Genomic DNA, 27,924 nt, shown 5'->3' on the forward strand with positions numbered 1-27,924 from the left:
TAATGGCCATTTTTAGCGCAAAACGTGCGCATATGTGCGCATGCGCTTTTTTGCAGGGCCAAAAAATGCAACATGCTGCGTCTGGAAAATACAAACGCACACCCCAAAAAAACGCAGCGCATGAAAATTGCATACATGCGCTTACAAGCGCGCAGGTATGCGCACCCATGTTAAATATAGGGGAAAAAACGCATGCACACATATGCGTTTTTTTCCAGCGCTAAAAAACGCAAATGTGAAACCAGCCTTAACCTGGTATATACAGCTCTGGCAAAAATTAAGAGACCACTTCCAAAATTTCAGTTTCTCTGATTTTTCTCTTTATATTTTTGAGTAAAATGTAAACTGCTCTTTTAGTCTATAAACTACTGACATCATGTCTCCGAATTTCCAAGCAATAAATTTTGTATTTATTTTCAGGAAATGAGAAATGGTCAAAATAACAAAAAAAATGCAGTGCTTGCAGACCTCAAATAATGCTAAGAAAACAAGTTCATAATCATTTAAAAACAACAATACTAATGTTTTAGCTCAGGAAGAGTTCAGAAATCAATATTTTGTGGAATAACCATGATTGTTAGTCACAGCTTTCCTGGGTCTTGGCATGCTTTCCACCAGTCTTTCACACTGCTTCTGGGTGACCTTATGCCACTCCTGGTACAAACATTTTAGGCTATGTGCCCACGTAGCGTTTTTTAAACGCTCAGGAAACGGGTTCTCCTTCCCAGAAAACGTGCGTTTTTGATGCGTTTTTTTTCCGCGCGTCTTTTGGACTATTGGAAATAGCCAAAAACGCGGACCTAAGCGGAAATGAATTAACCTGCTGCATTTTTTACCGTTAAGCGTTTCCTTAGCGGTAAAAAACGCATCCATTGGCAAAAAAAGGCCAAAATGCATTTAAATGAATGGGATGCTTCTTTTAAGCGTTTCTGATGCGGTTTGACCCCGAAAAACGCATCAAAAATGCTTAAAAAAACGCTACATGGGCACACAGCCTAAGCAGTTCTATGTTTGATGGTTTGTGACTATCCATCTTCCTCTTGATTACATTCCAAAGGTTTTCAATGGGGTTCAGGTCTGGAGATTGGGCTGGCCATGACAGGGATTTGATGTGGTGGTCTCTTCATTTTTTGCCAGAGCTGTATATCCCCCATCCCTGGGATATATACAGTATATATACAGTTGTGGCCAAAAGTATTGACACCCCTGCAATTTTGTCAGATAATACTCAGTTTCTTCCTGAAAATGATTGCAAACACAAATTCTTTGGTATTATTATCTTCATTTAATTTGTCTTAAATGAAAAAACACAAAAGAGAATGAAGCAAAAAGCAAAACATTGATCATTTCACACAAAACTCCGAAAATGGGCCAGACAAAAGTATTGGCACCCTAAGCCTAATACTGCACAACCTTTAGCCAAAATAACTGCGACCAATCACTTCCGGTAACCATCAATGAGTTTCTTACAATGCTCTGCTGGAATTTTAGACCATTCTTCTTTGGCAAACTGCTCCAGGTCCCTGATATTTGAAGGGTGCCTTCTCCAAACTGCCATTTTTAGATCTCTCCACAGGTGTTCTATGGGATTCAGGTCTGGGACTCATTGCTGGCCACCTTAGAAGTCTCCAGTGCTTTCACTCAAACCATTTTCTAGTGCTTTTTGAAGTGTGTTTTGGGTCATTGTCCTGCTGGAAGACCCATGACCTCTGAGGGAGACCCAGCTTTCTCACACTGGGCCCTACATTATGCTGCAAAATTTGTTGGTAGTCTTCAGACTTCATAATGCCATGCACATGGTCAAGCAGTCCAGTGCCAGAGGCAGCAAAGCAACCCCAAAACATCAGGGAACCTCCGCCATGTTTGACTGTAGGGACCGTGTTCTTTTCTTTGAATGCCTCTTTTTTTCTCCTGTAAACTCTATGTTAATGCCTTTGCCCAAAAAGCTCTACTTTTGTCTCATCTGACCAGAGAACATTCTTCCAAAACGTTTTAGGCTTTTTCAGGTAAGTTTTGGCAAACTCCAGCATGGCTTTTTTATGTCTCGGGGTAAGAAGTGGGGTCTTCCTGGCTCTCCTACCATACAGTCCCTTTTCATTCAGACGCTGACGGATAGTACGGGTTGACACTGTTGTACCCTCGGACTGCAGGCAGTGGCGGATTATAATGAGGTCAATTTGGGCAGTTGCCCCGGGCCCAGTGGGGTTAAGGGGCCCACAGCCCAGGCCAGTAAATTGCCCCATTATAATCCGCCACCGCGCAGGGCCGGATTATAGGCAGGGCAGGCGGGGCTTCAGCCCCGGGGCCCCCACCACAAGAGCTTCTAAGGGGGCCCCCACCAAATTCCTGCTGGCTGCTGTAATGGCACTCCATCTTCTCCCCACCTAAAAGTGAGTGACCGTGGGGGCGGCATTATGTGCTCTGCTACCAGCAGCATCTACAAGTAGCGTGAACGCTGATGCTGCTGGTAGCGTGCAAAGGCTTGTGATGAGATCACAGGAGGTAAGGTGTCAGGGCCCCCGATCATGTGACCCCTGTCTCCTCCCCTCCTGTGACCTCATCACAGGTCCTGTGCGCACAGCACAGAGCACTGAGAGCAGCCATGTATGTGGAGTGCGGCTCTGCGGGTGGAGGTCGGTGCTGGAGGCCCCATTATTCTCTATGTAGAGTGTGGCTCTACGATTCGTGACCCCCGTCACGTGACGAGGGGGGCCCACAGAGTCTGAACTGCCCCGGGCCCTGGCTACCCTTAATCCACCCCTGACTGCAGGGCAGCTTGAACTTGTTTGGATGTTAGTCGAGGTTCTTTATCCAACATCTGCACAATCTTGCGTTGAAATCTCTTGCAATTTTTCTTTTCCGTCCACATCTAGGGAGGTTAACCACAGTGCCATGGGCTTTAAACTTCTTGATGACACTGCGCACGGTAGACACAGGAACATTCAGGTCTTTGGAGATGGACTTGTAGCCTTGAGATTGCTCATGCTTCCTCACAATTTGGTTTCTCAAGTCCTCAGACAGTTCTTTGGTCTTCTTTCTTTTCTCCATGCTCAATGTGGTACACACAAGGACACAGGACAGAGGTTGAGTCAACTTTAATCCATGTCAACTGGCTGCAAGTGTGATTTAGTTATTGCCAACACCTGTTAGGTGCCACAGGTAAGTTACAGGTGCTGTTAAAAGTTACAGGTGCTGTTAATTACACAAATTAGAGAAGCATCACATGATTTTTCGAACAGTGCCAATACTTTTGTCCACCCTCTTTTTTATGTTTGGTGTGCAATTATCTCCAATTTGGCTTTAGGACAATTCTTTTTGTATTTTTTCATTTAAGACAAATTAAATGAAGAAAATAATACCAAAGAATTTGTGTTTGCAATCATTTTCAGGAAGAAACTGAGTATTATCTGACAAAACTGCAGGGGTGTCAATACTTTTGGCCAGGACCAGGATTGGGCCAGGATGAGGAGCATATACAATATGTCAGGATGGGTAACATTAATACCAGGAAGGAGTCCAAGATAGAGGACATTACTTGCCCTTATAGGATTTAGATAGCTACAAGCCCCCCAGATCTTACCAACGTACCAGGGGAGGTGGCGCCAGGTCCACATCTTGCTCCTGGGCCTGTCGTAGTCTAGTTCGGCCACTGGACCCTCCTGCGTTGTAGCTTGTGTGTATTCGATAAAGGTGGTGTACTGCACATTTTTTCCACAATTATCTATGTAGGTATAGAGAGGATTTCTAATGAGGTATCAAAAATGTGACCTATTGTGCCTAACAAAAAATAAAATTAAAAATTAAACTCGCGCTCACAGTAAATGCTGCTAATGCGTCCACACGAGTAGCCGAACTGTAACACAAGTATTAATTCATAATCATTAATTATTAGCAGTATTATTACCAAGGATAATATAAAGTAACAAAAAATTAGAATTAACAATAATAAAGCAATGAATACTAATGACATAATAGATAATAATAAAAATAAATATAAATAATTAGAAAATAAAAACAGTTGTAATAAATAGAATATTAATAATGATTAAAATGCTGATATGAATGATAGCAATGAGTTTGTTTTGCCACGCGTGATCTCAGTCAGCTGTGTCCCCGCACTGACAGCTCACCATGTGCACCACGTGACAGAAGGCGGTAGCGTAATGATGGGGCGTGGCCAGCAGGCACACTGTAAGGCAGAATGGGCGGGGATAGACTGTATGTGGGCGGAGGCTGCTGGATTGGGCGTGGTCTCGGGGTGGCGGGTGATTTGGAGCGCGGGCCGGTGTGATCTGGCGGGAAATGTAGTGATCGCTTCTCAAGGGACTAGGAGGATGGAGCGGATCCCGGAGCTGTACGTGCTGTGCGACACACAGAAGCCGCCGGTCAGACTGCAGCGGTAACGTAACCTCATTACTCTGGCATCGTGTGGACGTGACAGTAAATGCAGGAAGTGTTGTCATAGTGCAGAAGCCATGGTGGTCGCAATGGATGTGTCTCTGCATTTAGTTCACATTCCATTGATTGCGCTGCAGCCAGTCAGTGAGCTCTGTGTGTGGGCAGAGCTGCTGAGCTCATTGATTGGTAGCAGCGCTGTCCATGTTCAGCACTGCAGACGAGCAGCAGTGGAGAGTCGCTGCTGGACCTGGGGAGGGTGAATAAATAAGAACTAAAGATTAATCTGTGCCTAGCCTGGGGACAAGCTGTAAATTTAGGGTGCCTGGCCATTTTGGGGTTAATGACGATGATCTGTGTGTCTAAGTAAATAGCACTCTGTTAAAAATAAAAAGTAAAATATTAGTGGTGTGATCCTACATGTAGGGCTCATTCAGACGTCGGTGCTTCCGGTGTCTTCGTCTATGCACCTGCCGCACACACTTATTTGGGGGCTAAAACTTTGGGAGCGCTCCTCTAAGGCGGCCATCCCCGGTAAGATGAATGCCACCAGACTCACTGATTGTGTCAGGATCATCTATATTGTGTCGATCAGCGATGCTTTTAATGACCTCCCTTGAAAATAAATGTTTTAATCCAGATATTGTAAAAAAAAAAAAAAAAATTTGACTGATGGGTGTGTGCACACGTTGCAGATTTTGATGCGGATCCGCAGCGCTTTTGGACGCACGGAATTGCATCAAATCCGCAGTGTAGTGCACAACCAATAGAAGTAAATGGGAATTACAGAATTGGTGTGCACCTGCTGCGGAAAAATCAGCGCGGATTTGCAGCGTTTTTATTTTCCGCAGCATGTCAGTTCTTTTTGCGGATCTGCAACATTTCTGCACCCATTGACTTCCACTGAGTCAGTCATATCTGCAGCAAAACCGCAGGTGTAAAAAGGATCTGCGGATGTGCGTGCGAGAAACGCTGCAGATCGGGAGGAGAAAGAGTTTGTGAAGGCGGAGACTATGTGGGTCTGTGTGTAAGCAGGCATCGTCCGATGGGACCACTAGTCCCATCCGGCTATGCCTGCTACAGTGACAGCATTAGCCGATGATGGGACAGTAGTAGTCCCATCATTTGGCTACTGTGTTGAATAGTAAAAAAAAAAAAATCACATACTCACCATACAGCTAATCCCTGACGCCCTCGATCGCCTGCAAAAAAACCCAGTATACTCCCTGTTTCGCTGTATTCCATTTAATAACAATTGTCCCACAACAATCACATCTCTGTGACCGCTCTACAGGGGCTTCGGTGTACAGTGACCGGACATAATCCTCCTGCTGTGGATCACTCTGCCGTCAGAGGTCACCTGAGTTCATGCTGTCACTTGTAGCCCCACTGTGTGGGAATATTCTCACGCAGCAGTGCCTTAAAGTTAGAGCATGAACTCCAGTGAACCCTCAGTGATAACACTGCAGGAGCCATTGTCTCCTGTCAGTGTGTCACTGGGGGCCCTGTAGAGCTGTCACATCTCCTGATGTGACAGCTCTATAGGGGAGATTGTCGTGGGACACTCCTTATTAAATGGATTACGTGAGAACAGGGAGTATTTGTATTGGTTTATTTATGTGGGGTTTTTTTACAAGTGATCGAGGGCGTCGCAGGAATTAGGAGTACAATAAAGATGGTAAACTGTAGTGTTTTATTTCATTAAAATACTGCATTGTCTGTGTCTTTATTTAACCCCTTTACCCCCCCCCCCCCAAGGGTGGTTTGCACGTTCATGACCGGGCCAATTTTTACAATTCTGACCACTGTCCCTTTATGAGGTAATGACTCTGGAACGCTTCCATGGATCCCGGTGATTCTGACATTGTTTTCTTGTGCCATATTGTACTTCATGTTAGTGGTAAAATTTCATTGATATGACTTGTGTTTATTTGTGAAAAAAACAGAAATTTGGCAAAAATTTTGAAAATTTCGCAACTTTGAATTTTTATGCCCTTAAATCACAGAGATACAGCACACAAAAAAACTTAATATGTAACATTTCCCACATGTTTACTTTACACCAGCACAATTTTGGAACCAAAAATTTTTTTGTTAGGAAGTTATAAGGGTTAAATATTGACCAGCGATTTCTCAATTTTACAACACCGTTTTTTTTAGGGACCACATCACATTTGAAGTCACTTTGAGGGGTCTATATGATAGAAAATACCCAAAAGTGACACCATTCTAAAAACTTCACCCCTCAAGGTGCTCAAAACCACATTCAAGAAGTTTATTAACCCTTCCAGTGCTTCACAGGAATTTTTTTTGCATGTTTATAAAAAAATGAACATTTAACTTTTTCACGAAAAAATGACTTCAGGTCCAATTTTTTTTTTTTCCCAAGGGTAACAGGAGAAATTGGACTGCAAAAGTTATTGTTCAATTTGTTCTGAGTACGCTGATACCCCATATGTGGGGGAAAACCACTGTTTGGGTGCTCGGAAGTTAAGGAGCGCTGTTTGACTTTTTCAACGCAAAATTGGCTGAAATTGAGATCGGATGCCATCTCGCGTTTGGAGAGCCTCTGATGTGCCTGAACCAGGGCTGTGGAGTCGGTAAGCCAAACCTGCGACTCCGACTCCTCAATTTCCCTTACACCGACTCCAACTCCCACATATATTGCTTATATTTAAGTGAAAAATGTATTGTAGTACAATGTGAACATCAGACATTTAATAATTTCTATGATACAATAATCAAGATATTTAGAACATAATATCTATTTATTGGAATACAACTTTAGAACACAAAAAACTGTAATAAATTGTAAATATGTAATACACTGTATAATATCGATTACATATGGTACAGACTAAAGTTTGGACACACCTTCTCATTCAAAGAGTTTTCTTTATTTTCATGACTATGAAAATTGTAGATTCATTCTGAAGGCATCAAAACTTTGAATTAACACGTGGAAGTATATAATTAACAACAAAGTGTGAAACAACTGAGAATATGTCTTATATTCTAGGTTCTTCAAACTAGCCACCTTTTGCTTTGATTACTGCTTTGCACACTCTTGGCATTTTCTTGATGAGCTTCAAGAGGTAGTCACTGGAAATGGTCTTCCAACAGTATTGAAGGAGTTCCCAGAGATGCTTAGCACTTGTTGGCCCTTTTGCCTTCACTCTGCGGTCCAGCTCACCCCAAACCATCTTGATTGGGTTCAGGTCTAGTGACTGTGGAGGCCAGGTCATCTGGCGTAGCACCCCATCACTCTGCTTCTTGGTCAAATAGCCCTTACACAGCCTGGAGGTGTGTTTGAGGCCATTGTCCTGTTGAAAAATAAATGATGGTCCAACTAAACACAAACCGGATGGAATAGCATGCCGCTGCAAGATGCTGTGGTAGCCATGCTGGTTCAGTATGCCTTCAATTTTGAATAAATCCCCAACAGTGTCACCAGCAAAGCAACCCCACACCATCTCACCTCCTCCTCCATGCTTCACGGTGGGAACCAGGCATGTAGAGTCCATCCGTTCACCTTTTCTGCGTCGCACAAAGACATGGTGGTTGGAACCAAAGATCTCAAATTTGGACTCATCAGACCAAAGCACAGATTTCCACTGGTCTAATGTACATTCCTTGTGTTCTTTAGCCCAAACAAGTCTCTTCTGCTTGTGGCCTGTCCTTAGCAGTGGTTTCCTAGCAGCTATTTTACCATGAAGGCCTGCTGCACAAAGTCTCCTCTTAACAGTTGTTGTAGAGATGTGTCTGCTGCTAGAACTGTGTGGCATTGACCTGGTCACTAATCTGAGCTGCTGTTATCCTGCGATTTCTGAGACTGGTGACTCGGATGAACTTATCCTCCGCAGCAGAGGTGACTCTTGGTCTTCCTTTCCTGGGGCGATCCTCATGTGAGCCAGTTTCTTTGTAGCGCTTGATGGTTTTTGCCACTGCACTTGGGGACACTTTCAAAGTTTTCCCAATTTTTCGGATTGACTTACCTTCATTTCTTAAAGTAATGATGGCCACTCGTTTTTCTTTACTTAGCTGCTTTTTTCTTGCCATAATACAAATTCTAACAGTCTATTCAGTAGGACTATCACCTGTGTATCCACCAGACTTATGCACAACACAACTGATGGTCCCAACCCCATTTATAAGGCAAGAAATACCACTTATTAAACCTGACAGGGCACACCTGTGAAGTGAAAGCCATTTCCGGTGACTACCTCTTGAAGCTCATAGTCATGAAGATAAAGAAAACGCTTTGAGAAGGTGTGTCCAAACTTTTGGTCTGTACTGTGTGTGTGTGTATATGTCTATATATATATACTGTGTGTGTGTGTGTGTGTGTGTGTGTGTGTGTATATATATATATATATATATATATATATATATACACACACACACTTATCTCGGCTAAGATAAAGCCTAGATCCTCAAGCTTTCACACTATGGGCGTAACCAGGATGAAACTTAGGGGGGGGGCAGAACCTCATACTGTTCGGCAGAATTTCATACTGCACACCTCAGCTGCTGCAGAACCTCATACTGCACACCCCTACACTTGAAAATAAAGCCTGCACCTTAAGAAGATGTGGTGATGAATGCAGTCTATTTATTCCAACTATCAGTTGATGTTGATGTTACTGAAGACGAGCACTGCCTGTCCTGGGCCTCCTTTTGGGCAGCTATGAGGTGTTCCTGACTGGTGCTAAAAAAAAAAGGAGTGTTAGTCTGTGTGCTATCCGGCTTTCATTCTTTTTGGTACAGATATGATATGGATAGACAGATATGGATATATAGATAGAGCAGATTTCTAATCTGCTTTTGATATTGAAAACATTAGCTATGAGCTCAAAAACCTTTCAGGTGATGCGGTTTTTTTAAAAAGCTGATCTGCTTTTGCAACTGAAAAACGTATCCTCAAAAAACACAGCAAAAATGCTGTATGTGAATGTAGCCTTAGATCAGGAATAGAACAGACATTTCATAACTTTCCCAAATTCCTATGAAAAAATATTCAGCACATTCTGCATTGAATTACTGTACCCAATTTATTATATATTGTCGGAGTCGGTCCATTTTATACTGACTCCGACTCCACAGCTCTGGCCTGAACAGTGTAAACCCCCCACAAGTGACCCCATTTTGGAAACTAGACCCCTCAAGGAACTTGTCTAGATGTGTGGTGAGAACTTTGAACCCCCAGGTGTTTCACTAAAGTTTATAACGCCCAAGCGTGAAAATAAAAAAAAATCATATTTTTTCCACAAACATGATCTTTTAGTCCCCAATTTTTAATTTCCCAAGGGTAATAGGAAAAATTGGACCCCAAAAGATGTTGTCCAATTTGTCCTGAGTACGCCGATACCCCATATGTGGGAGAAAACTACTGTATGGGCGCACGTCGGGGCTCGGAAGGGAAGTAGTGACGTTTTGGATTGCAGACTTTGATGGAATAGTCTGCGGGAGTCATGTTGCGTTTGGAGAGCCCCTGATGTACCTAAACTATTGAAACTACCCACAAGTGACCCCATTTTGGAAACTAGACCCCCCCAAGGAACTTATGTAGATGTGTGGTGAGAACTTTGAACCCCCAAATGCTTCACAGAAGTTTATAACGTAGAGCCATAAAAATAAAAAAAATCATTTTTTTTTCCACAAAAAATGATATTTTCACCCCCAATTTAGTTTCCCAAGGGTAACAAGAAATTGGACCCCAAGAGTTATTATGCAATTTGTCCTGAGTATGCTGATACCCCATATGTGGGGGTAAACCACTGTTTTGGCACATGGCAGAGCTCGGAAGGGAAGGAGCACCGTTTGACTTTTTTCAACACAGAATTGGCTGGAATTGAGATCAGACGCCATGACGCATTTGGAGGGGACCGGATGTGCCTAAAAAGTGGAAACCCCCCAATTCTAACTCGAAACCCTAACCACAAACCTAACCCTAACTTTAGCCCCAACAACTTTTACATAAATGTACCGTACTTTTTGGAATAATATATATTTTTTTATTTAGAGAACACTAACACAGCCGCTCCCGACTGTAGACTACAGTAGAATGAATGGAAGCAAAGCGCAGACTCAGTGATGAGCGGTGACGTCACCGCTAGTTACTGAGCATGCGCCGGCTGCTTCCATTCATTCTACAGTCGTTTACACTCGAAGGGGCTGTGTTAGCAGCACTCCGGCTGTAAACTGATTAACGCCCAAGATGGATTTACGCCGTGGGACGTGACTGAGCACTGGATAGGTAATGTATATTGTTGCTTTATTATTTTCACCTTTTTTTACAGGAGAACGATGGCGTCATAATGGAATTAGCAGTGTAATAAAGATTTTAAAACTGTGTGGTGTATTCTTTCATTAAAATACTTTATTCTAATTGTGTGTGTTTATTTAACCCTTTAATTACTATAGGATTAGTCTTATTGACACCTCCCCATTACTAATCCGGGCTTAATGTCACCTTACAATAGAAAGGTGGCATTAACCCCTTATTTCCCCACAGCCAACTGCTACAAGGCAAGTGGGAAGAACTGGGCAAATCTCCAGATTAGGTGCATCTAATAGATGCGGCTTTTCTGGGCAGCTGGGGGCTGCTGTTTGTAGGCTGTGGGGGGCCAAGATCAATGTCCCCTTACCAGCCTGAGAATATCAGCCCTCAGCTGTCCGCATTAGTAAGGTTGGTTGTCAAAAATAGGGGGTACCCCACGCCGTTTTTTCAAATTATTTAAATAATTTAAAAAACAGCGTGGGGACCCCTCTATTCTTGAGAACCAACCTTCATGAAGCTGAGGGCTGCAGCACCCAGCTGTAAGTTTTGTCTGGTTGGTTCACAAACTGAGGGGGACCCCAAGTCGGGTTTTCATTCATTAGATCCTGCTCGCTGTTGCCGGCAGAGCAGGAGACAAGAATGACAGCTGGGTTCAGCACCAGCCGCTGGGGAACAGCGCTTACTGTAGCCACACGGAGGTTCCACGTATCCACACGGATACGGATTGCTCTGGTATTGTGTTTACCGGAATTATCTGGACTGTGAAACTGGCCTAAGGCAGATTTTTTTTCTATCTATAGATATTCACTTATTTGTTTTGTGTGTGTGAACATGGTATGTGATGATATTATGGTCTTCAATGGAGAATGTAAAAGAAGAGGTTGAACAAGGAAATGATATCACAATTTTTTTTGTTAAATAGATCTTTATTTAGCTTACAAAAACGCATACAAATCCGCATGGGAAAAAAACATTAAAAATGCATTGAATCCGCGCGGATTTTTAACTGCGTTTTCTGCCAAGAGAGGAAGCATCTTCTTAGAAAATTCCACAGGCAAATCTGCAACGTGTGCACATACCCTTAGCCTAAGTGTCCACGTTGCAGAAATGCTGCGGAAACTCCCTGCCGCGGGTAAAGCGCATGTGGAATTCGCATGCATTTTCCAGCAAAATACAAGCATTTTGCAAGTGTTTTTAGCTTGCAGAATGCTTGCGCTCTTCCAAGCGATTGGAAGCATTGCTTGGAAAAGTGATTGACTGGTTGGTCACACTTGTCAAGCATAGTGCTTGACAAGTGTGACCAACTTTTTACTATTGAGGCTGCCTATGCAACATCAATGGTAAAAATAATTTAAAAAAATAACAGGGATATACTCACCTTCTGGCGGCTCCCGGAGTCCTCCTTGTCGTCATTGTCGCTGGCGGCAAGTTCCGTTCTCAGGGATGCCTAGTGACAATGACCTCTGACGTTGCGATCTCGCGAGACTGCGACGTCATTAGAGGTCATTCGCGCAAGGCATCCCTGGGAACGGAAGATGCCGCCAGCGCCGCTGAGGGGCGGGATCACTCCGGGGGCCGACAGAAGGTGAGTATATCCCTATTTTTTGTTTTAATTCTATTTTTTTACAGGGATATGGCACCCAGGGCATGGAGGAGAGTCTCCTCCAGACTCTGGGTACCATCCGCACATGAAGCGCTCACTTCACGCATGGTGGGCATAGCCACATGCGTAAAGTGAGCGTTTCAATGCAATCCTATGGCGGCGATTCCGCAGGGGTAAAATCTGCAGCATTGACACAGCAACTGCTGACTCCCATAGGATTGCATGGGGATGCTTTTTTTTAAAGCATTTTTTAAGCGTTTCCGTGGCCGCTAAAAAACGCGCTGAAACGCTAAAAAAAAAACGCAACGTGGTCACACAGCCTAACACCGGCTCATCCACCAAATTTATGGTTTCAGGTTGTTAACTAAGTAAGACTGCATAGTGATTGTAAATTTTAAGCAAGTTTGGATTTTACTTTCTTTAAAGAAAAAAAAAATGCTCTTCATTCTCAAAAACAACTTTTTCCTTTTCAGTTTTATAGTGTACAGTTCGTTGCCTAGGTTACCAACCACCCTTCAGGCTTAAAATGACTGACTAAATAGCGGGAGCCTAGTAATTGCAAGCGAAGCTGTCTTTTTATAGCAATTTTTGCGCAACGGCGCTGACTCTTGACTCTGCTCTGGTCTTTGCTGATTGGCGGCAGCAGTGTTGTCTCATCAACAGTGCTGCAGCGAACAAAGACCAGAGCAATGGCGAGAGGCATCATTAAATACTCAGTTTGCGTTTTTTTGCATTCTTGAGACTTTGAGGTTATAATCTTTGTAACTGTACACACCCTTTAAATGCAACTGTCTTGATCGACAGCGGCATCTAAGGGGTTACATTGCTTTGATTATGGCTAGCTCCGATAGCAGCTATTACACCTGATGCATTCAGACTACTGGCAATAAGTAATGATCAGTAGCTCATTGTGATTTACATATAGAAGGTATGAATCACACATTAATTAAAGGGACCTGTCATGTTGGTGGTGATATCTGATCTGCATGAAAGATTTTATAGAGCCCGAGGAGCTCATCAGATAGACATTTTTGTGGGAAAAGTTTGTATGTAAAGCGCTGCAGAATAAGATAGCGCTATATAAGCAAAGCATAATAAATAAAACTAAATAAGTATAAGTTGAAATCCTTGAGAGATGCTTGTAGAGATGGCTGTCAATGACTGGTAGGACCGCCCACTGGACTCCCATGCATACAGAGGAATGTCAATCAATAAAGTACACGGACTGGCCAGCGACTCTCCTGACCCAAGCGTGACAGCTTGGGTTGGGAGAGCAGATTGTTAGGCAATCCCTGCATGCATTGTGGCTGTCAAACGCCCGTGAGATATGCAGCCGCGACAACTCAAGCGTAGTTTTTGAGCATACCGAATATACTCTATTATCTCACGATCCTGCTCGCTAATTAAAAGGGAACCCGTCTTATCACATATGCAGTCTGATCTCTGTAAAAAAAGAAGAGCAGATTGATACAGTATATGGGTTTGTTGGAAAAGTTTAATTATACACCATGTTCCAAATTATTATGCAAATTATATTTTTCTCTGATTTCCCGAAGTGGTCAGTGCAAATGACAGTCAGTCTAGTAAAAGTCATCACCCGTTAGAGTATACATTGAATTTTATTGAAGAAACCTCCCAATGATAGCAGTATAATCTCCAAAATGAATAAAAACAAAATGCACTGTTCCAAATTATTAGGCACAGTAGAATTTCTAAACATTTGATCTGTTTTAAAGAACTGAAAATGCTCATTTGTGGAATTTGCAGCATTAGGAGGTCACATTCACTGAGCAAAAAGGATATTTAACTCCAAAACATCCTAACAGGCCAAGTTACATGTTAACATAGGAACCCTTCTGTGACATCACCTTCACAATTCTTGCATCCATTGAACTTGGGAGTTTTTGGAGAGTTTCTGCTTGTATTTCTTTGCATGAAGTCAGAATAGCCCCCCAGAGCTGCTGTTTTGATGTGAACTGCCTTCCACCCTCATAGATCTTTTGCTTGATGATACTCCAAACGTTCTCTACAGGGTTGAGGTCAGGGGAAGATGGTGGCCACACCATGAGTTTATCTCCTTTTATGCCCATAGCAGTCAATGACTCAGAGGTATTCTTTGCAGCATGAGATGGTGCATTGTCATGCATGAAGAGGATTTTGCTCCTGAAGGCACGTTTCTGCTTTTTGTGCGGTTTATATCTACCTTGATATCCTTTGTGTTTTTTATCTCTCCTCAGATTGTCGTCTTGCCCCAACTTCACTGTCACCTTGACTTTGCCAATTCCTTCCCAGATGTTGGTTTTCAGCGTGGGTGACTGGTCAGGATTATCCGGAGATGGTAAAGTAGAGGTTCAACTTGAAGTTAGTGGACAAGAAGTGGAGAGAATCGGAACCCTGACCCATGAGTCCAGGTAAGGGCCTCAAATGAAATTACTACCATTGATGACTGGGGTCTAAAAAGTAACGTTTCTCCTTGTGGAGTGCGACAATCCAAACCTTGCATGTCAGAATGAGGAGACTTCTAAGGCCGGGATCAAACATGCCAGAAATACGGCCGAGTCTCGCATGTTAATACCTGGCACTTGGATCGGAGCATGCGGCTCCATGTATTGCTATGCAGCCGCATGCTCCAATCCGAGTTCTGGCGGCAGTGCCGGGTATTAACATGCGGGACTCGGCCGTATTTCTCGCATGTGTGATCCCGGCCTAAGCAATGCATGGCTGATAAGTCTCCTAACTCTGGCATGCCATAGATCGGCGTACAGCCAGGAAAGCATTGGCATGGGTCTGGATTTTGGGATAGCGGTTGGCTGTCGGCTAGCTATCCTGACTCCACTGACTACATACACGTGCTTCAAGCACATTTTCCCACACCTGCCTAAAACTTTTCTAAGGTAACTTATATTTAGATTGTGAGCCCCATCGGGGACAGTGATGAAAATGTGTGCAAACTGTAAAGCGCTGCAGAATATGTTAGCGCTATATAAAAATAAAGATTATTATTATCTGTATGCCGGTCCTGCAGTACAAGAAAATAATTTCTAAGGCTATCCTCAAGGAATTCCAAACCCCTGGAAAACTTAAAACTCAGCAAAAATAATGCACATAGCCTAAGGGAGTTTTTGTATTATTATTATTATTATTATTATTATTATTATTATTATTATTATTATTATTTTCCTTTCCACGAGTAAATTGTAATTAGCTGTGGTTGTTGGTTTTCTAGATGTTTCCTCTGGGATTGTGCATCTGGGGGTTACAAAGGCAACAAATCTGGGAAGGGGGAGTTTTCTGTAAACATGGTTATACATGGACAGGTAAGACTATGGTCCGTGCTGATTTTATCATGCCTTTGTATCCCTTTTATTTCTTTATAATTTTGGCAGCAAGGTAATGGAATGCAGCTGCTAATTTTGATTACGCCCATGTGTCCTCTGATTTACATTAACAAATTACCTTAAAAGCAGATTTTTCATTATAATCATGGCGAAACTGTTAAAAATGCCGCCCCTCCTGCTGATTTTTTTATCTAATTTAATGTGCTATTAAAAATATTAATGTTCTGCAATTGTGTTGTTGCTGGTGGCTTCTAGTCTGGTGCTGGGGCATATTAGATGTAATCCCAGTATTTTTATGCCAAAGGTGTTTTTTTTTTTTTTTTTTTTTTTTTGTACTTGTTAGGCCTGTTTCACACTTACGTTTTTGGTGGCCGTTGAAATCCGCTAAAATGGCGGAAAACGGATCCGGCTGGGTACGGATTTCATCGTGTGCCACCGGTCCGCTATGGTTCACGGATCCGTGGCCTGAAAAATTTAAAGGAGCCGGGATGTCATCCATCGCTGCCTATCACGGGATCCCGCGGGCGTCATCGCGTGAGAGCGTAATTCCCGCAGGTATCATCGCGGGATTTCGCACGGACATTCCCGCAAGGGGGGGGGGGGGGGGAAGAGCGAGAGAGAGATATTTTCTTCCAGCAGCCAGACAAGATTCAGGGTTAAAAAGGGAAAATGCGGATCCGCAGAGCATAAAAACGTTACAGGCTCTGTTCGGTGATTTCAGCGGATGCCAAAATTTTGGCGGATTCGCACAAATACGGACGCAACGGACAATAATCAGTCAAAATCTGCCGACAATGCAAGTCAATAGGTAAAAAAATGTATCCGCAAAGAAAAATGGCGGATCCATTTTTTTGGCAAAACGGCGGATTTTGACTGGTGGTGACAAACGGAAGTGTGAAACACGCCTTATAATGAACCTTTTAGGGTATGTGCACACGCTGCGGATTTGGCCATGTGGATCCGCAGCAGTTCCGCAGACATAGTACAGTACCATGTTAGTCAATGGTATTTCAAATCCGCAGTGCACATGCTGCGGATTTTTCCGTGCAGATTTGAGGTTTTAAATCCGCAGCAAGTCAATTCTTTTTGCGGATTCCGCAGCGGTTTGGCACCTGTTCCATTGCAGAGGTGTTAAACCGCAGGTCACTTTACCTGCAGTTTTACTTGCAAATCCGCAGGTGAATCTGCAGCGTGTGCACATACCCTTACATTGTACGAACAGTATACTATATAGCAGAAGGAGCTGAGAAGACCATAATGTATAGGAGTAGAGAAGATTCAGTTTCACTGTATGGTTGTGTTTTTAATTTTTAGGTAGGGAGTTTAGTTTTTCTTTTTTGATTCTTTAGTGGGTTTTTTTCCCCATGGATTTATAGTCAATTTTTTTTCTTTCATTTTACAGTCTTTTTTTTTTTTTTTATCTCTTCCTCACTCCATTGAATAATTAAAAAAAACTTTTTTTTTTTTTCTTTTAAAGCAAAACCTATGGCAAAATGCTTTATAAAAAAAAAACAAAAAACTTGTAGTTAAGACGTTCAAAGGCCTGAACATATGAGCAGAGAGTTTTAACGTAAAAATTGAAATTTTCATTCTTCTAAATATATCTTTTTTTTTTTTTTCTGAAAAATACATCGTGTGCATATATACTTAAAATCAATAAAATCCTTTCTCACTTTGGGTTTAGGAGTCCTGTGGGCGGTGCTACGTAATGATTGACACTTATTTTTTTTATGCACATTCATACATTGAGGCTGTTAGTAACTGAAAAGGGTCACTCGCTGAGTAACTATTGCTCTAACACCTAGAGCCTTCCAAAAATATATTGTTAAAAAAAATAGTAAAAGGTAACATCTCTCATTGCAGAAGGCAGATCATTATCCACTGCAGGTATCTGTTAAAGCCAAAAGTCACCCAAATCAAGAATGCAAGAAGAGGAAAAGGCTGAAAGAAGACATGGAAGAGAACATTTGTCCTAATAAAGAATCTGTGAAAGGACCAGTTATACAGCAAAAGGCCAAGTCTGGTAAAGATGGCGCTCTCGCCAAGGCTGGTAAAGGTGGTGCTCTCACAAAGGTGACTCTGGGAAAAGGAAAGGGGACTATTTCAGGTGAGTTTAGTTGTTGATCAACAATGATAACTTCCAATTGGGTTTATATATGCATTACATTAGTGTAATACACTGCAAAATTTCCATCCACATATCTGAATATAAAATATTCAGTGTATTTGCCATGTGTGAACATTATCCTGCCACAGCTGGCTATGGCTGAAGCAAACCTAAGGGTATGTGCACATGGTGCGGATCCGCTGGCATTGTACAGTACAATGCAAATCAATGGGAGTTCAAAACTGCAGTGCCCATTCTGCGGATTCCGCAGCGGTTTGACAACTGTTCCATTGTCCAGGTGTCAAACCGCTGGCAAATCCGCAGATAAACCGCAGGTCGCTTCACCTGTGGTTTTACCTGAAAATCCGCAGCTCAATCCGCACTGTGTGCACTCACCCTTACCCTACAAAGACAATAGAAACTACCCAATTCAGCATGCAGCCATGATGACGATTGTCTCACCGCTACAGAAGAATACGTGAAACATATTGAAACCTCCGATAATAGCTGCCTCACATACTTATGTCTATATCTCTTCATTAGGGGGCCCTACAGAGCGCTGGGGGCATGCCTTATGTCCCGTTGACTCTCAGACAGTGATTCTCATTGGTGGACAAGGTACACGAAAGCAGTTCTGTAAGGACTCGATGTGGAAACTTAATACAGGTAAAACGAGAAGTATTGTTAAGCTGCTCGCCAATGCATTTTAGTCTGCTCTGTGCCTTTCCACCACGCACATTATGTACACGTTCTGCAGTGAATACATATACGCAACACTGCTACATGCACCTTGTGTAGGCTTGGCCCTGCTGAGGCTGCTGCGCAGGCTCTTCCCTGCTGAGGCGGCTGCTGCGCAGGCTCTTCCCTGCTGAGGCGGCTGCTGCGCAGGCTCTTCCCTGCTGAGGCGGCTTCTGTGCAGGTTCGGCCCTGCTGAGGCGGCTTCTGTGCAGGTTCGGCCCTGCTGAGGCGGCTTCTGCGCAGGTTCGGCCCTGCTGAGGCGGCTTCTGCGCAGGTGCGGCTTCTGCGCAGGTTCGGCCCTGCTGAGGCGGCTTCTGCGCAGGTTCGGCCCTGCTGAGGCGGCTTCTGCGCAGGTTCGGCCCTGCTGAGGCGGCTTCTGCGCAGGTGCGGCTTCTGCGCAGGTTCGGCCCTGCTGAGGCGGCTTCTGCGCAGGTTCGGCCCTGCTGAGGCGGCTTCTGCGCAGGTTCGGCCCTGCTGAGGCGGCTTCTGCGCAGGTTCGGCCCTGCTGAGGCGGCTTCTGCGCAGGTTCGGCCCTGCTGAGGCGGCTTCTGCGCAGGTTCGGCCCTGCTGAGGCGGCTTCTGCGCAGGTTCGGCCCTGCTGAGGCGGCTTCTGCGCAGGTTCGGCCCTGCTGAGGCGGCTTCTGCGCAGGTTCGGCCCTGCTGAGGCGGCTTCTGCGCAGGTTCGGCCCTGCTGAGGCGGCTTCTGCGCAGGTTCGGCCCTGCTGAGGCGGCTTCTGCGCAGGTTCGGCCCTGCTGAGGCGGCTTCTGCGCAGGTTCGGCCCTGCTGAGGCGGCTTCTGCGCAGGTTCGGCCCTGCTGAGGCGGCTTCTGCGCAGGTTCGGCCCTGCTGAGGCGGCTTCTGCGCAGGTTCGGCCCTGCTGAGGCGGCTTCTGCGCAGGTTCGGCCCTGCTGAGGCGGCTTCTGCGCAGGTTCGGCCCTGCTGAGGCGGCTTCTGCGCAGGTTCGGCCCTGCTGAGGCGGCTTCTGCGCAGGTTCGGCCCTGCTGAGGCGGCTTCTGCGCAGGTTCGGCCCTGCTGAGGCGGCTTCTGCGCAGGTTCGGCCCTGCTGAGGCGGCTTCTGCGCAGGTTCGGCCCTGCTGAGGCGGCTTCTGCGCAGGTTCGGCCCTGCTGAGGCGGCTTCTGCGCAGGCTCGGCCCTGTTGAGGCGGCTTCTGCGCAGGCTCTTCCCTGCTGAGGCAGCACAGGCCCGACCTTGCCTTTTGTAAGCCTGAATTCTGGCATAAACATTTTGGTGACTTGGGGCCTATAGTATTTCTTTGTCTTGAAATTTCTCCTTTGTAAGGAACAATAGAATGTATTCAGTTGCAGGAAGATAAGATAATTTTGAGGTGAAGCTCTTGATGTGTTATATGACTTCTGAACAATGGTTCTTGTTTTTAGCTAACGATACCTGGTCTCCTGTGGAAGCATTATCAGACCGCTCCAGTCCAGAAGCACGCACAGGCCACACTGCAGTGTTTGACTCAGAGAGCCACCGAATATATGTGTTTGGAGGTTCCAAAAACCAAAAGTGGTTTAATGATGTTCATATCTTGGATACCATGACGTGGAGATGGAGGAGTGTGGAGGTCGGTGAGCTTGCTTGCTAGGCAAGTTTAGTAGATATCTTTGTATTTGCTACTTAATGTGATTACTACTTTTGGTTGCTTTTTATTTTTCTCCCCTAGTCTAAAGGCAAAGTACCACCTCTGTCTTATCACTCCTGTTCTCAGTTTCTTGGAGAGTTATTTGTGTTTGGCGGAGTTTTCCCACGTCCCAACCCGATACCAGATGGTTGCAGCGACACTCTCTACATCTTTGATCCACAGCATGAGATATGGTATAAGCCCATTGTACAGGGGGATAAACCTGCTGCACGCTCTGGGTAAGAATTAAAGATGATTGAAATTAATGTTTATGTGGTGAATACATTACTTGTTTAGGCAGCCTGCTAGTCATAGCAAAAACCTGCTCCTAATATTTACTCTGCTACACTCATGGAATGTATGTCGATCCAAAATAACATTGCGATTTTGGTGGTTACAGCCCAAGTTACCATTGGGTCACCCAAAGATGCATTTACAGGCACAAATCTCCGACCAATCTTAACCCCTTAAGCCCCAAGGGTGGTTTGCACATTCATGACCGGGCCAATTTTTACAATTCTGACCACTGTCCCTTTATGAGGTAATAACTCTGAAACGCTTCCATGGATCCTGGTGATTCTGACACTGTTTTCTCGTGACATATTGTACTTCATGTTAGTGGTAAAATTTCATTCAAATAACTTGCGTTTATTTGTGAAAAAAAATGGAAATTTGGCGAAAATTTCGCAATTTTCCAACTTTGAATTTTTATGCCCTTAAATCACAGAGATATGGCACACAAAAAACTTGATAAGTAACATTTCCCACATGTTTACTTTACATCAGCACAATTTTGGAGCCAAAATTTTTTTTTGTTAGGAAGTTATAAGGGTTAAAAATCGACCAGCGATTTCTCATTTTTGCAACACCATTTTATTTTTACGGACCACATCACATTTGAAGCCACTTTGAGGGGTCTATATGATAGAAAATACCCAAAAGTGACACCATTCTAAAAACTGCACCCCTTAAGGTGCTCAAAACCACATTCAAGAAGTTTATTAACCCTTTCGGTGTGTCACAGAAATTTTTTGAATATTTAAAAAAAAAAAAATAATAACTTTTTTTCACAAAAAAAATATTTCAGGTTCAATTTTTTTTATTTTTACCAAGGGTAACAGGAGAAAATGGACTGCAAAAGTTATTGTGCAATTTGTCCTGAGTACGCTGATACCTGATATGTGGGGGGGGACCACTGTTTCGGCGCATGGCAGAGCTCAGAAGGGAAGGAGCGCCGTTTGACTTTTTCAATGCAAAATTGGCTGGAATTCAGATCGGACGCCATGTCACGTTTGGAGAGCCCCTGATGTACCTAAACAGTGGAAACCCCCCACAAATGACCCCATTTTGGAAACTAGACCCCCCCCAAGGAACTTGTCTAGATATGTGGTGAGAACTTTGAACCCCCAAGGGCTTCACAGAAGTTTATAACATACAGCCGTACAATTAAAAAAATCATATTTTTTCCACAAAAATGATCTTTTCACCCTCAATTCTTATTTTTCCAAGGGTAACAGGACCCTAAAAGTTATTGTGCAATTTGTAATGAGTACGCTGATACCCCATATGTGGGGATAAACGACTATTTGGGGGCATGGCAGAGCTCGGAAGGGAAGCAGCGCCATTTGACGTTTTTGGCTAGAATTGAGATCGGACACCATGTCGCGTTTGGAGAGCCCCTGATGTACCAAAACAGTGGAAACCCCCCACAAATGACACCATTTTGGAAACTAGACCCCCCCATGGAACTTATCTAGATGTGTGGTGAGCACTTTTACCCCTCCAGTGCTTCGCAGAAGTTTATTAACGCCCGGGCATGAAAATAAAACAAATCGTATTTTTTCCACAAGCATGATCTTTTAGTCACCAATTTTTTTTATTTTCCCAAGGGAAACAGGAGAAATTGGACCCCAAAAGTTGTTGTCCAATTTGTCCTGAGTACGCTGACACCCCATATGTGGGAGAAAACTACTGTATGGGCACACATCGGGGCTCGGAAGGGAAGTAGTGACGTTTTGGAATGCAGACTTTGATGGAATGGTCTGCGGGTGTCATGTTGCCTTTGGAGAGCCCATAATGTACCTAAACAGTGGAAACCCCCCACAAATGACCCCATTTTGGAAACTAGACCCCCTAAGGAACTTGCCTAGATGTGTGGTGAGCACTTTGAACCCCCAAGGGCTTCACAGACGTTTATAATGCCCGGGCATAAAAATAAAAAAATTATATTTTTTCCACAAACATGATCAATTAGTCCCCAATTTTTTTATTTTCCCAAGGGTAGCAGGAGAAATTGGACCCCAAAAGTTGTTTTGCAATTTGTCCTGAGTAGGCTGATACCCCATATGTGGGGGTAAAACACTGTTTGGGCGCATGGCAGAGCTTGGAAGGGAAGGAGCACCATTTGACTTTTTCAACTCCGAATTGGCTGGAATTGAGATCAGACGCCATGTTGCATTTGGAGAACACCTGATGAGCCCAAACAGTGGAAACCCCCAATTCTAACTCCAACCCTAACCCCAACACACCCCTAACCCTAATCTCAGCCCTAACCCTAGCCCTAACGGGAAAATGGAAATAAATACATTTTCTTTTAGTTTTATTATTTTTCCCTAACTAAGGGGGTGATAACGGGGGGTTTGATTTACTATTTATGGCGGTTTTTATGTTTGGCAGCTGTCACACGCTAAAAGACGCTTTTTATTGTAAAAACAGTTTTTGCATCACCACATATTGAGAGCTATAATTTTTCCGTATTTTGACCCACCGAGTCATGTGAGGTCTTATTTTTTGCGGGACAAGTTGACGTTTTTATTGGTACCATTTTCAGGCACGTGACATTTTTTGATCGCTTTTTATTCCGATTTTTGGGACGCAGAATGAACAAAAACCAGCGTTTCATGAATTTCTTTTGGGGGGGTGCGTTTACACCATTCCGCGTGTGGTAAAATTGATAATGCGGTTTTATTCTTCGGTTCAGTACGGTTACAGCGATAGCTCATTTAGGTCATTTTTTATGTTTTGTCGGTTTTATGCAATGAAAACTATTTTATATAAAAAATTATTTTTGCATCGCTTTATTCTGCGAGCTATAACTTTTTTATTTTTTCGCTGATGATGCTGTATGGCTGCTCGTTTTTTGCGGGACAAGATGACGTTTTCAGCGGTACCATGGATATTTATATGCGTCTTTTTGATCGCGCGTTATTGCACTTTTTGTTCGGCGGTATGATAATAAATCATTATTTTTTGCTTCGTTTTTTATTTTTTAAGGGGTTCGCTAAAGGGGTTAACTAATGGCACAGTTTTATAGGGCAGGTTGTTACGGACACGGCGATACTTTTGTGGGGTTTTTTTAATTTTTTTTATTTCCAAAAAATGAATTTATTGGGGGAATATTTTTTTTCTAATTTATTTGGAGATTTTTAAAAAAAATTATTTTAACACTTTATTTTTTAACTTTATTACATTGTCCCAGGTGGGACATCACTGTCCTGTGACAGATCGCTGATCTGTCAGATCACTGTGACAGATCAGCGATCTGTCACAGGCACTGCACAAGCTTTCCTCATGCCTGCGCTTTGCAGGCACTGAGGAAGCCAGCTCCCTTGCAGGCCCCCGAAGGTCCCTGTCGCCATCTTGGATTCGGGGGGCCTGCAGGGAAGGAGGGGCTCAGGGAAGCACGGAGGGATCCCCCTCCCTGCCGATGCTTCCCTTTAACCCCCGGTACACCGCGATCGTGTTTGATCGTGGTGTGCAAGGGGTTAACGTGTTGGGGGCGGTCCGTGACCGCCCGTGACACATTGTGCCGGGTGTCAGCTGTGATAATCAGCTGACACTCGGCCGCGATCAGCGGGCAGTGCTCATAGCAATCCGGCAGTGACAACCATAGAGGTCTGCACGAGACCACTGGTTGACATGCCAAGCATCGGTGACCCACGATCATGTGACGAGGGTCACCGATGGGCGGATTTCCGGCTCGAATTGCCAGAAGTGCATGTTAATTGCTGCTGTCAAACTCTAACGGGTTAATAGTCGTGGGTGGATCACTGTTCCACCCGCGGCTGTTCTGGGCAAAAGTCAGCTGTTCAAAACAGCTGACATGTGCCGGGAAAGATGTGGACTCACCTCCCACACCAAAGGGAGGGAGTCCGATATCGGCGTACTATTACGCCTGACATAAGAAAGGGGTTAAAGTAAAGGCTTCCTGTTCCTTCTAATTGACTTTTTTTTTTTTTTTTTTTTAAAGGTATCTGTGTACATGCCACAATCGTGTTTGGCAGACTGAATTTTTTAAGTACGTCTGATCAGTTTTCCTATCAAAAGATACAAATTTCAATCAGATCAAATGGGCATTTGCACAAATCAAATTTGGCCTGATCTCGCAGAAATTGGTCAGATATATTTCCACGTAAAAGCACGCCAATTGTCTGTAGTGATAAGTCTGCACTACTAAAGTTCTTCTAGATAGATAAAACAATAAAAGCCAACGCCAACCTCCTTGTCTTGAGCCATTCCATCAATGTAAGAGTTAGGTTTCTTGGTGGTGGCTGCAAAAAGATTGAACATCACTAAAATAGCTTGCCTGCGCCAAATTGACAAGATCCATATGATGTGCTGTGTTCTGTTTCAGGCATTCCGCTTGCCTTCTGGACCGAGAGCTGTATATCTTTGCAGGTTGGGACACACCAGTGATTTTCAATGACCTCTACGTTCTTGATCTTGGTGAGTGTTTGTATCAATGGTCCGCTTATCAGTGGAGAGTTTGCGTTTTGAATAAAACTAAAGTGGACGACCTCTGCGTTATGGGATTCTCCTATGGTCACTCCTCAGTAATTGTACGTAACAGACCGTACAGAGGTTCATTTTTCTGATGTAAACTTTAGCGTTTTCTATTAGGCCGGTTTCACATTGGTGTTTCATGCAGCAGCGTCGGCCTGCGCACGGCCGCCGCTAAGCCCCGCCCCCTGCCGCGCTTCTACGGTAGCTCCGCCTATGGGCGCATGACGCTGCATGCGACCTGCGTCCCCTATCTTTAGCATTGGGGACACAGGTCTTGCGCAGATATACGTTTGCCGGCGCATGCGCCCTTTTGACAGTGCGCCGAGTGCACCAAAATGCAAACACGGTGCGTTTGGCGAAGGTCGGCGCACCGTCAGGGGGCGGGGCTTAGCGGCGGCTGTGCGCAGGCCGACGCTGCTGCATGAAACGCCAATGTGAAACCGGCCTTAAAACTTTTCAATGTGAAATGTATAGGGGATGGATAATTGTAACCAGGCACTCGATGTCAAGGTGCATTCCCTATATGGTCACAACTATAGTAAGATGAAACCGTATCCATAGTCATAATAATGCTAATCATTAGTCTTGATGGTTTTTAATATGGCTCAACAAAAGCAGCGTGTTTTGGGATGGATGACTTTCTTGTCTTAGGATCTGAAAAATACTTAAAGTTAGTAAGAGACAAACTATGATACCAAGCTCTAAGTAGTGATAGTAATAAGCTAGAAATACTATAGTTCACCTCCGATACTGACATTACATCCTTAAAGTGGAGACCAAATCAGCATCCGTCTCTCGCTCAACATTTAAAGCAAATTTCTAAACTTTAATGTTGCCCTTGCCGTAATTGTCTTCTATATTACAACCAGGGATTATGGAGTTTTCTCGAGTTGAAGTTGAGGGAAACTCCCCCACACCCCGTAGGTAAGTGAATTTGGAATTGTTAACCCTTCCCTGTAGGGTGATGGCTCAAATTTTCTGTCCAGTTACTTAAAGATATGGATAACTTTGCACATTTTTTAAATTATTTTTGTTAAACATTCTGCAACAGCAAAATGTATATTAGTCATCCTTCTCGCTACTGTAATTGGTGCGCAAAATGAACGAAAATATGTCAAGGCTTTGCTACTAGCCACTTTCTGCTTTCCTCCTTCCTTTTTTTTTCACTTTTAGAAATAGAGGTAGCATTCAGGAGAAAGTGGTGGGGAAAGTATCTGTAGTCTCTGGGAGGGTGGACAAAAGATGGCGTGGGAATCTGTATAGTAATAAGCTTCTGTTAATGCTTGAAAGCTACTGCAGTAACCAGGATACTAACAGACTTCAGATCCAGCCTTTATTATGTGTAGTGACACCACAACTGAAAAAATCAGATACTAGGAGATTGTTGCACTTAAGGGGGTCTGAAATTAATGAGTTTGTAGACTGAAACTTACTGCATTATTATTATTTTTTTTTAATGACCGTAATTACTGACATATGTAAAAATCATATGCAAATTGTCTCTTTAGAGAGTAAGAGAACTTGAACGCTATTGCCACCTAAAAGTCGGTATGGACCCTTTTAACGAGACTTGCAATATGACTTCGGATAAAAGCCAAACCAGATTCTCAATTTTCAGACCCTTGTTTCGGAGCGTTGACCGTCATCTGGGAGCATTGCATGGCCTATAAGTCTCCTTACCATGGCATGTCAGACATGCCTCTCTAAACAAGGAGAAGCGTTGCCCCCTTAGATCTTGTCATTGCACGCAGCAATAACCTATTGTGTACTGTACCATGTGTATATATGAAATTAGCAAATAATTTTTCAGCTTTTCTAAACACGGTTGACTCACCCCACTATGGACTAAAACTACTGAGCAATATGATCTTACGCCTGCGGCTAGTCGCTGACATATATTGGGCAATGGTTCATTAAAAATAACTGGAGTCTGTCAGTTCTAAATGACTGTTCAAACCAAGCACAGGCACACTGTGTACCTTTGGCTTTACAGATAAGTTTCATGCACCCTCGCAGCTACTTGTTTTCCATCGATCTCCTCCATCTTTTGGATCGTTTAATGCAAAAGCTGTCGATCAAAGAAGAGGAGCAGGTGGAGATAGATGAAGGTTAATGGAAATGTGCATGCGCTTTGTTTGATTAGTCATTCTGTGCTGACAGGCTCCCTTTAAAATCTTGCCATTTTTGTCTCCCAGAGCAATGTTTTGTCATGTGGCATTCTTTTTTTTAACAATATTTGATACTTTTTAATTGAAGTATACATGAATATACTGATCTTTTCCATTCACCCTTTTCTCTTAGTTGGCATTCTGCTGCTTGTGTATCCAATTCCCATTTCCTAATCCATGGTGGCTTTGATGGAAATCAGACTCTTCACGATACTTGCATATTCAACACAGGTAATAAGTAAACAATAGTGATGAGCAGATGTGCCAGGATAAGGTGTTATCTGAGCATGCTCGGGTGCTAACCGAGTGTCTTGGGCGTGCTCGAATAATGTGTTCAAATTCCCTCACCTGCATGTCTTGCAGCCGTTAGACAGCTGCAACACATGTATGGATTGCCTAACAGCCGCGAGACATGCAGCCGTGGGGACTGGAACATATTTTTCGAGCACGCCCAAGACACTCGGTTAGCACCTGAGCATGCTCAGATAACACCTTAATGCAAGATCATATATGTTTTATATTAATTAGGAACGTTACTTTTCTCCTTTTTACAGTGACAAAGACTTGGACTACATTGGTTCATGACTCACTGCCACGTTCTCCCCGTGCTGGTTCTTCCATGTTGTCCCTCCCTGGAGTGAAAGATGACGGTGAGGATTGTTCTTCTAGTGAACTACTCCTCTTCGGAGGAGGAGACAATAATGACCACTTCTACAATGATACCATCAGGATGCGGAAATCAGATATCCTTGATTACTAACTTCTTTGGGCTTTTAAAATAACAAAGCTTTGACATTTTGTTCCTTTTTAAGTGTATGTATATAATGTTTGGCGATTTTGTAAATAGTTTTAATAAACGTGTTTGATTGTT

General features: G+C 43.7%; 1 protein-coding gene across 1 annotated transcript; it reads left to right on the forward strand.

The window, feature by feature from the left end:
* Positions 1-4,219: 4,219 nt before the first annotated feature.
* LOC141058335 (kelch domain-containing protein 2-like) lies at positions 4,220-27,924 on the forward strand. Its single transcript, XM_073554559.1, has 11 exons — positions 4,220-4,399; positions 14,516-14,689; positions 15,505-15,595; positions 17,480-17,723; positions 18,267-18,389; positions 19,859-20,046; positions 20,146-20,342; positions 24,737-24,828; positions 25,755-25,809; positions 27,187-27,284; positions 27,608-27,924. Exons 1-11 carry the CDS (start codon positions 4,221-4,223, stop codon positions 27,811-27,813), a joined length of 1,647 nt encoding a protein of 548 aa, XP_073410660.1. The 5' UTR covers position 4,220; the 3' UTR covers positions 27,814-27,924.

This window comes from Dendrobates tinctorius, unplaced genomic scaffold (assembly GCF_039654945.1).
Source record: "Dendrobates tinctorius isolate UK_male_01 unplaced genomic scaffold, ASM3965494v1 ptg000211l, whole genome shotgun sequence".
Classification (NCBI taxonomy): Eukaryota; Metazoa; Chordata; class Amphibia; order Anura; family Dendrobatidae; genus Dendrobates; species Dendrobates tinctorius.